Here is a 10,472-nt window from a genome sequence, read left to right on the forward strand (position 1 = left end):
TTACACATACCGATTAACACTGCAAGATAAGTTGGGTTAGGCGACATGAAGTCCCTCAAGATTCACACTTTTGAACAACCGATTGACACTTGACCCTGAGCTTCTCAAGCCCATTGTTGCAGTCACTCTTTCAGTTTGTCACCCTGTCGGTTCTTTTCCGTGATGGCCTTCCTCTCTTTCACTGACTCTCTAGTTTTCCCAACATGGTATCTTTTTCCAAGCACTGGTGCCCCCAGACAACACGTTCAAGATGTGGGATGAAGGGGAGCTCTGGTGGCCTAGTGGCAAGAAGCTGTACTGCAATCCCAAAGGTACACGGTTTGAATCCACCAGATGCTCTGCCGGAGAAGGAGGGACAATTTCCTCCTGTACCAGTCAGATCTGATTTGACAGTACATGCACAAAAAATAATAAAATAAAAAATAAATTTAAAAAAAAAGATGTGGGAGGAAGTGAAACCATCTTTCCTTGACTATCAGTGTGATCTTGAAGAAGTGTGTCCCTAAACCTCTCACATTTTAAAGTGTTGATATTTACCCCATAAGGTTAGTGTAGGGATTAAATGAGCTAAAGCACACAGAATGGTAGCTGGTATGTTATGAAAAGGAATTTTTTTAAATCCCATATTTTATTGAGGCACAGCACTAAGTAATTTGCCTAAATACTGGAAAATGTAGCTGGGATTCAATCTAGCTGTAGAGCCCATATACATCAATAGAATGCTGTAGCCATGAAGAGGATGTGCTCACATGAATTACTTAATGAGAGAAGTCAATGAGAAGATCTCTGAATTAAATGGTATGGAAGCTTCTAGGACTTGAGCTGTTTGTTTTCCTTCCGCTGTGGGAAAGAAAATTTGTAGTGGCTGTCTAAAATACTCACGGGTGGTCAGCAGTTTCTGGAAGAGGATCTATAGCATTAGCAAGGACTAAGGCTGGGGTTCATCCAGGTCTCCCTAAGCTCTTGTCCCTTATCTCAGTACTTTTCCAAGGAGCCTGGTATTCAGTAAACTCCAGCTCAAAACGGAAAACATTGCTAAGCCTGTTGATATTGAGAGTTTAAGCGCTTGGTAAGCGTGGTAAACTGAAGTCAACTCAAGGGAAGTACTCGGAATTTAGTATGTCAGGTCTTGGGCTTGCCTCCTGGAGTTACTAGAACAACTTAAAGGATCTTTTCAAGGCAGGAAATGCTTAAGTCAGCAACAGAATGTGGACAGCCTACCCTAAAGATAAATGAAAATCAGGCAGGTGGGATCCATAAAAGCACAAGCAAAGGGGAAAAGCCAGGAAATTTATTTTAGCCTGGGGGTGGTAACCATCTAGGCAGAGGCTATAGCCCATTATTAAACAAAGGCGTTTGACTCAAGGAAGAGAAGAGTCTTAAATTTGAAAGAGGCAATGTCAGTTTTCCATGTTAGGAGGGTCTTTAAGGTGAACCAAAACCATCTGAATTAGAGGCTGGAGAGAAAGCACAGAGGTCTAAGGTGGGATGAGCAGGGCTGCCTTAGGTCTGAGCCTGTGAGGAAAGGCAGAAGCGAGGCTGGGATCAGCTGGGGTTTTGCACAAGTCCTTCCCCGCCACCTGCTCTCATCCCCTGCCTCACTCCCCTTTCTTAGTCCTTGGTGTGTAGGCTACTTCTGGGTCATCCCAGACTGACACTTAGCTTGAACCAGCTTAGTCGTATGATAGCCACAAACTCATCTTCTATATGCCGGCGGGATTATAACAACAGGCAGAGAGATGACGATTTACGACACAATTTTAGGGTTTACAATTTACGTTTCTTATCAATAACGTTTCTTATCACTTGATTTACAATCGTTACAATAACGTTTCTTATCACTTGATTTTTACCAATTCAAATGTTTACCAGTGTAAAACTTATTACATTGACAGCAGTGATAATAATCAGCCTAATGCGCTTTTCCCATCATTGTTAATGCTTCCTTTCCCAGTCCTTCTCACACCTGTAGCCACTAATAAAACTTGTTTTTGTAATAGATTGTTTTTTATTTGTATGTTGTTGTGTAACGTTGAGTTGGAACCGACCCATAGCTGATCCACCAGAGAGAGGCGTGATGAGAGGCGTAAATCACACGGGAGGAGACTGTCGATCGTTCTCCCACCAAGCAAGCTGGTTGGATTCAAGTCACGTACTTTTGGGTTGCCAGGGCAACTCCTCACCACTAAACCCTAGAGCTCCCTTTTTACATGTACAAATGAGGTAATATACTATTTGCCCTTTGGTTACTGGCTTAACTTTGCGCAGCATCATAAACTCTCCGAACTCCACGTATACCGTAGCGCGTATCAAGAGTTCGCGTCTCTAATTGACTGGGTAGCCCCAAGCCCTGTTCCTCCGCGCACAGGCCCCGCCCTTCCGCGCACAGGCCCCGCCCCTCCGCGTACAGGCCCCGCCCCGCGCACGTCGTCCCGCCCGCCCGCCAGGCGGGGCAGGCGCGGACGTTCTTGGCGCGAGATAGGAAAGTGCTTCTGTGCGCGCCGGCGGCGGCGGCGGCAGCGGCTGGAGCGCGGCTGCCTGAACTGCGGACGAGCTGACCGAGCCCGGCACGCCCCCGGGGCCCGGAGTGGCCGGAGCAGCCCGCGTGCCGACCCCGGCCCCGGTCCGGCTTCGGCTCCGGGCTCCGCGGGCGAGCGAGCGGGATCCAGGGGAATGTCGCGGCGGACGCGCTGGTTAGTGCAGCCAGGCGGGCTGGGGGCCGCTCCCTCTCCAAGTCCCCTTTGCACCCCACCGGCATTTCCACCTCGCTCCATCGTGTCTCTCCGCGGTCCCTCTACGCGGGACGGATGGGGGAGGCCGGGAGGGTCCGCGGGGAGGGTCCGCGGCCGGGGCGGCCCGAGGCAGGGGCGCGCGCAAAGCCGGGCGTCTCGTGGCGGCCGCTGGCTCGGCCCCCGGCGCCTCCTCGGGATCGGATCCGGGGCCGGCGGGTCGCCCGGGGCCGGGCTAGGCCCTGCATGATGTCATTTTGTCTCCCGCCTAATTGCGGGGTGGGGGTGGGACGGCCGGTGTCAGCTGGAAGGGCCTTTACCGGGAAGGGAGGGGCCCTTTGGAGAGAGAACGTGTCTCCACGAAGTTACAGCCAAAGCCTGGGAGACACTTGTCCAAGCCTGAGTTAGGGGTCAGCGCCCCAAGTGCTCTCTCCCCCGGTCTGAGCAGGGCCTGGGGAGGGGGCTCTTTTGTCTCCCCAGCCTGGACTTGGGGCGCCAGCTTGGTCTGGTTTGAGCGCCCGCCCTTTGTGCTCCACGCAGGGAGTTTGGGCATCTGGTGTTGGAGGTGCGGGGAAGAGGCCGCAGGGTGTCCAGGCCGCTATTAACCCGCGTCCCCTGCGCGCTCGGGCTGCAGTTTCCATTGCGCTTGGTCCCCTGGGGACCGAGCGGGGCTGACCGAGCCGAGCGTGGAGCCCGCGCCGTCTCCACACCTGCGCACCTGGGCCCCGGCCCCGGCGGGCGTGCTGGACGGGGTCCTGCGCTCGTCGCTGCTGGATGCTGCAGCCGTGGGCCCGTCCGGGGGATGGTGTGCTTTGCCTCCTCGGGGCCCAAGATGTAGACCTAGAAGTCGCCCTTGCTGGTTTAACGCACTTCCTCCAACGGGGAAGCACGCTGGGAGTCCCTACCCCGGGCCGCTTCCCCAGGCAGCTCCAACTCCCAGTAGTTTCCTGATTTCGGTAAACACAAGGGTTCCTCTGATGGCTGTTTTCAGATGATCCCAGGCTCTCTGATCCTCCCCCACCTTCCCCCTGGGCTCAGTGGAGGAACTTCCTCCCATGTGAGGGCTGGGACCTGCACCTTTGGAACCCCATTTGTCCCTGCCAGCTCCTTGTCACCCTCTTCTGTCCCAGTTCCTGCTCAACCTCTGACTCATCACCACCCCCTCAGCACATTGAAGGGCAAAAGCAGGGGTGTGTTGGATTGAAAGTAATTGCTACCATTAAACTGTACTTTTTTTCAGCTAGGGTGTACAGGTGAGGTCTGGAAGGTGCAGGGTAAAGGAGATTCTGAGCCTAGCTGTGTGGTCTTGGAAAGTGGGTCTTGTGGTTCTCAGTTTCCCCATCTCTTCAATGGAGATAAGGATGCAAGTAATAGAAATACCTCACCAGATCTCACTGGTTCTCCCAGCTCTCTGAAATGCTGTCTGTTTTTACAGAGCATTGATGCTTCCTTCAGAGAGTGTCCTGATAGACTCCCTTTTATCCCTTAAGAAAGTTTGCTGAGATTCTTTCTATTAGGAGGAGAGATTGTTTCTGTGAGGTCTCTGGGAATTGTTGATTTTTTTTTTGTTCCCCTGTATTATTTTTAATTGTGAGAAATATGTGTGTAAGGAAACATTTGTCATCTCAACATTTTGTAGTGTACAGTTTGGTGACAATAATCACCGGTGTTTTTCCAGCTATCTCCATTATCTGTTTACAGATTTTTGCGTCACCCTTAACCCAGTGTTCCCCCAAGCATTGAGTCCAGGGCAATTAATTTTAAAGCTGGTTTCATTTCTGTTAATGTCGTTAGATGCACTACCTCCTGTGTAGCAGTGGAGGAGCCCTGGTGGTGCATTGGTTAAGCACTTGGTTGCTACCTCAAAGGTTCACAGTATGAGCTCACCACAGCAGCTCTATGGGGAACTCAGGTGGCTTAGTGGTAAGGAGTTGCGCTGCCAACTCAAAGGTACACGGTTTAAATCCAATCCACCAGCTACTCTGGGAGAAAAATGAACGGTCACCTTCCGTGCAATTTACTGTCTTTGAAAACCCGCTAGAGGATCAGGCAGGGGTTGGTTCCCATTTGACAGTACACAACAACAGCAGCAAGAAAAAGCTCAATGAGAGAAAGCCCTGCTTTTGAAGAGAAAGTTGCAGTGTGTTACTGAATTTACTGAATCTGATTCAGCACTAAAGGACAGAGTAGAATTGCCCAGAAAGTTTCCTAGGATTGCAGTCAAATTTTTAAACAGACTATGACATCTTTTTCTCTTGGAAGTAGCTTCTGGATTAGAACTAGAGACCTTTCTCTTATGCTTAAATGCTTAGCCAATATGCCACCAATCCTTTTTACAGTTTCTCTCTCACACGGTGATGAGATGGAGTCCTCTCAACAATAGCTGCATTTGGTTGGAAGGGAATGACAGGACAAAGCTAAGTCCTAGACCTTTGGACAAGGAGCTTATCCCAGCTTCTTATTGGCTAACAGGCAGCAGCTTGGCACATACGTTTGCACTTGGCCGTTCCCTGAGCCATTTTTAAGACCTCGTAGTTCTCTCATCCTTGTCCTGACCCTGTGGATGTTGACGTAGAGTTGGCAGGTGTTGATGACATGATTGTTCGATGTCACTGAGTCAAATATGACCCGTAGTGACCCTGTGAACAACACATCTGAATCCTGTGCCATCCTGACACTTCCTGACACACTCGAGCCCATTACAGCACTATGTCAGTCCATCTGCTGAGGGTCTGCCTCTCCTCTGACCTTCCACCTTTCTCAGTACAATGTCCCTCTCCAAGGAATAGCCCCTCCTTGCCACATGCATTAAGTATGTGAGTTGAAGCTTTAATCATCTTTGCTTCCAAGGAGCATTCTGACTTCACTTTCTCCGAGAAACGATGACGTGGAGAGGCAATCCTTTGCAGGAGAAAGCTTATGTTCTGAGATAGGAAGATTTTCCCTGAGAAGGCCTGGCGAACTGTGGGAACTCCAGGAAACACTCCTCAGTTCTGGTGATGGAGGGGACAGGAATGTCCATGTGACAGGAAGCTTTTTTCCTGTGAAGATTCCTGAATTTACAAATGCCTCGTGCCCCGCCCAGAGGCCACCTGATGCAGGCAGGTCCTGGTGTGTGTGTGTGTGTGTGTGTGTGTGTGTGTGTGTGTGTGTGTGGAATTGGAAGAAATTTCCTAATCTTCTGTGAGCATCTGTCATCCATGGAGATGGATAATGAGATCTCTTCTGTGTCCATTAAACTTAATAATTGTGAGGCTTTGGGAGCAACTTGCAAAACTGCCTGATGTAGAAATAAAAGAATCTAGAAACCAAATCTGCTTGAACTCTGATTTTCTTCCCACAAGCTATGCTGGTATGCACGTCAAGATGGGAAGGGGATATGCAAACATGAAAGTGAAATATTTATGTTTTTAAGAAATCCCGTTAGAATCTTAGTGCTTGATGATCATACACATTGTCAGCTTTAATCTTTACAATCTCTGTGCAGTCGGGAGGATTATGGAAGTGGATACTATTGAAAAATTATCAAGTGGGTACTGAGTGTTAAAATGATGTTGACATCCTAACGTTGTTTTCTTATGGTTTTCAAAGTCATTCGGATTTTCCTTAAAGATGAAAACAAACAAAGCTAGAACCCTATTTCATTAAACAGGCAGGTAAAGGACCTCTGTTTTCCCCTAGTCATGCCTGACCACTGTATCTACCCACAGCATCCATTTGTCATGTCACTGGTGGCCACTTAAGGCTTTGACCTTTATTCTCCCCACAGTGAGGACCTGGATGAACCACACTACCAGGACACAGACTCAGATGTGCCTGAGCAGAGGGACAGCAAGTGCAAGGTCAAGTGGACCAATGAGGAGGTGAGTGACCTGGCAGTCCCTGGGAAGAATGAGAGCTGGGGCCCGAGATCTGAGAGTGGGGTGTCTACCCCATGGGTTAGCCAATGGAATGAAGCCTGGGAGGATATGAAAGAAACGAGTGAGTCCTCTGGTTCTCCCCAGTATCTCTTAGCCTTGTTGCTGTGTGCTGTTGAATTGAATACAACTCACAGCAACCCTATGAACAATACATCTGTGCTTTTGTACTCCATCCTATCCCGCTTCATCTTTACCATCTCTGATGCAGTCACTGTGGTGTCATCACTATGTCAATCCATTGAATTTCCAGAGGCATGTTGCATAGGAAGTGGACGTTACTCCTGCTTCCAAATCTGTCTTAAACTGGGAGCTCCACCAAACAGTGTCTACCATGGGTAACAGTTATGCCATTTGACACCTCAATGACACAAGGTTCAGCATCTCAGCAGCCCCAGGTTACCTCAGTACAGCATATTGACAGAAGAGTGCTGTACCACTAAGAAGAATGTTCCTCCAAAATAACAATTAGCTTTTAAACACAAAGGCTCTCTCTGAGGTCTTGTTGACTCTAAACAGGAGGCTTTAATTAAAAAACAACTGCGGCGTGCTGGGGTCCAGGAACGGCTGTTTGTTCTTTTGGGTTTCCCGGCTTCTCTGGGGCTTCCCTAATTCACGTCTTCCCTGTGAGTTGCTGCCTGGTAAAGAAGAAGCCATGGCACTGCGAGTCACCAGGAACATGAAAATGAATTCTGAAAATAAAGCAGAGGTCAGCATGGCAGGCGCCAAGCGGGTACCTGTGGCCCCTGCTGGAACATTGAAGCCTGGCTTGAGGCCAAGAGTCGCGCTTAGAGACATTGGTAACAAAGTCAATGAACAGCCACAGCCCAAAATGGCTCTGAAAAAGGAAGCAAAAACTTCAGCTGCTGGAAAATTTATTGTAAAAAAATTATCAAAACCTCTGGAAAGGGCCTCATTGCCTGAGCCTGAACCTGAGCCACAGCCAGAGGAGAAACCTGAGGTTGTTAAAGAAGAAAAGCTGTCTCCTGAGCCTGTTTTGGTGGATACTCCTTCTCTAAGCCCAATGGAAACCTCTGGATGTGCCCCTGCAGAAGAAGACCTGTGTCAGGCTTTCTCTGATGTAATTCTTGCAGTGAATGATGTGGATGCAGATGATGGAGCTGATCCAAACCTTTGTAGTGAATATGTGAAAGATATTTATACTTACTTGAGGCAACTTGAGGAAGAGCAAGCAATCAGACCAAAATACCTCGTGGGTCGAGAAGTCACTGGCAACATGAGAGCCATCCTGATTGACTGGCTGGTTCAGGTTCAGATGAAATTCCGGTTGCTTCAGGAAACCATGTACATGACTGTGTCCATCATTGATCGGTTCAGGCAGAATAATTGTGTACCTAAGAAGATGCTACAGCTTGTTGGTGTCACTGCCATGTTTATTGCAAGCAAATATGAAGAAATGTACCCTCCAGAAATAAATGACTTTGCATTTGTGACTGACCATACTTACACCAAACACCAGATCAGACAGATGGAAATGAAGATTCTAAGAGCTCTAAACTTTAGTCTGGGCCGTCCTCTGCCTCTGCACGTCCTTCGCAGAGCATCCAAGATTGGAGAGGTTGATGTTGAGCAACATACTTTGGCCAAGTACCTGATGGAACTAACTATGTTGGACTATGATATGGTGCACTTTCCTCCTTCTGAAATTGTAGCAGGAGCTTTTTGCTTAGCTCTGAAAATTCTTGATAATGGTGAATGGACACCAACTCTACAACATTACCTGTTATACACTGAAGAATCCCTTTTAACTGTTATGCAGCACCTGGCCAAGAATGTAGTCCTGGTAAATCGGGGGCTTACAAAGCACATGACAATAAAGAACAAGTACGCAACATCTAAACATCTAAAATTAGTACTCTAGCACTGCTGAATTCTACACTAGTTTAAGATCTAGCCAAGGCTGTGGCAAAGGTGTAGCTTGTAAACTTGAGTTGGAAGTACTATATCTGCAAATAAAATTGACACTGTGTGCTGTCTGTACATATTATATGTTACATTCACTTTGAATAAAGTCTGTGGCCCTTTTACTTTTTCTACCTTCATTTGAATGTCCTCACCCCTCCAGTTGCTTTCTGAAAAAAGTTGTCTTAACGTTATGGTGACGAATATAAAACACAAACTGCTCTCAGTTTATCTAGAAACCTAACTCTTGTATATAATTAACTGTGTTCTACATACTTGGTGATTTCTTATTTCTGTGCCTGATTTTTATTTGTCATTTCCTGAGGTAGTAAAGGCTTTTAAAACCTTCACTTCCATAGGGAAAATTGCATGTACGTCTACAACTTCATCCCTACTTCCCTTGTTTGCAGTTTCTTCTGTTGGTTTCCATAATTCTGAATAACCTACCACCATCTTAAAAAGAAAACACACCAAACCTGTCAGTTTATCTACTAACATTTGAAAATATGCTCTATGTTTTGAACTCAGTTTTTATTGCTCTTGTTTTTATTAAGTAAAACACTCAAATATATCTGAAGAAAAGATGATATGCCTGCTTGACAGCTATCAACAGTTTGTGATACCTATCTTTCCATGACCTATATAGGGATGCATATAACTTCGTTTAGGGCCTTAAAGTGAGATGGTTCTATGTGCATGGTAATTCCATATGAGTGGGTCTCTCTGTGTTATGGCATTGTTCTATCTAAGTAGTCAGTTTTCTGCCTGATGGGCATGAGGATTGTTTTTATTTTTGTGTCACTGTAAACAAGGTTCTTTTAAAATCACTACATGTATTTTATTAAAATGTACGCTAGGTTCTAAAGAGTGTGCATTTGAAGTTCTCACAGTTGAACTGCCAGGTGACTTAACAATGTACAAAATACAAAAGTGCCTTTATCAGTGTGAGTCAAACTGGCAAAAAAATAACCCTGTCCCATTGCTGTCAATTTGCATTTTTTGATTAATAGATTTTGTTTTGGCTTTTGCTGTGAATTGTCAAAAATAAAAAAAAAATTAAAAAAAACCAACCAATATGTTGTGTTATGTGCCGTTGAGTCACCTGCAACCTATAGCCACCCTGTGTACAGCAGCTCTGAACCCTTCCCTGTCCTTAGGCAGCCCCCCTAATTCTGACAGTAGCCTTTCCTAATAACATACCCAAGGGAACTCTGGTAGCCTAGTCATAAGAAGCTGAGCTGCAATACCAAAAGCTCATGGTTCAGATCCACCAGCTTCTCTTTGGGAGAAGGCTGTACCAGATTCTCTCATGGGATTTACTGCCTCCGAAAACCAGCCGGACAGGCAGCTATAGGATAGGTCAGTTATGACAGCACACAACAGCATGCCCAAAGGATATGAGATGAAGCTTCACTGTTTTTGCCTCTAAGGAACATTCTGGCAGTACCTTCCAAGACATACCTATTTGTTCCTGTGGTTAGTCTATGGTATAGTCAGTATTCTCCAACACGGCTCAAAAGCATTTATTCTTCTGTCATCCTTATTTATTGTTCAGTTCTCAGACACACAGCAAGTGATTGAAAAAACCATGGCCTGAATTAGGTGCACCTTAGTCTTCAAACTGACATCATTGCTGCTCAGTACGTTGCAGCCTTCTTGAGGGACTCTCAACTCTGAGGACCTCCAGGGGGCTGTGTCCCTTAGACTTCAAAGCCAGCAGTTGTTGCCATGTCTGTAGAGAAATGTCCTGTTCTGCTTCAGAGACTGGGTTTTGGCTGCCAGGAGTTTCAGCCAAATCTGTAGCAAGCTCTTAGTTTCGTTTGTGGGATGTTGTTTTTTTAAATTATTGTAGTTGATCTTGTGACATAAAACAGAATTTATTGCATAACAATGAAAGAGTTTT

The 10,472-nt window shown here is 46.7% G+C and overlaps 1 protein-coding gene and 1 pseudogene across 2 annotated transcripts in view; both read left to right on the top strand.

Annotated features, from left to right (window-relative positions):
• Positions 1–2,673: 2,673 nt before the first annotated feature.
• Positions 2,674–10,472, top strand: part of MYBL2 (v-myb avian myeloblastosis viral oncogene homolog-like 2) — a 40,498-nt gene continuing 32,699 nt past the window's right edge. For both annotated transcript variants that reach the window (XM_006881538.1, XM_006881539.1), the window contains exons 1-2: positions 2,674–2,693; positions 6,499–6,592. In XM_006881538.1, coding sequence (XP_006881600.1) covers positions 2,674–2,693; positions 6,499–6,592 — 114 coding nt within the window. The remainder of the gene's footprint in view (positions 2,694–6,498; positions 6,593–10,472) is intronic.
• On the top strand, positions 7,302–8,584 carry LOC102867216 (annotated as a pseudogene).

Source organism: Elephantulus edwardii, unplaced genomic scaffold (genome assembly GCF_000299155.1).
Source record: "Elephantulus edwardii isolate Elephantulus edwardi_28Jun2011 unplaced genomic scaffold, EleEdw1.0 scaffold00015, whole genome shotgun sequence".
In the NCBI taxonomy this organism is placed as follows: Eukaryota; Metazoa; Chordata; class Mammalia; order Macroscelidea; family Macroscelididae; genus Elephantulus; species Elephantulus edwardii.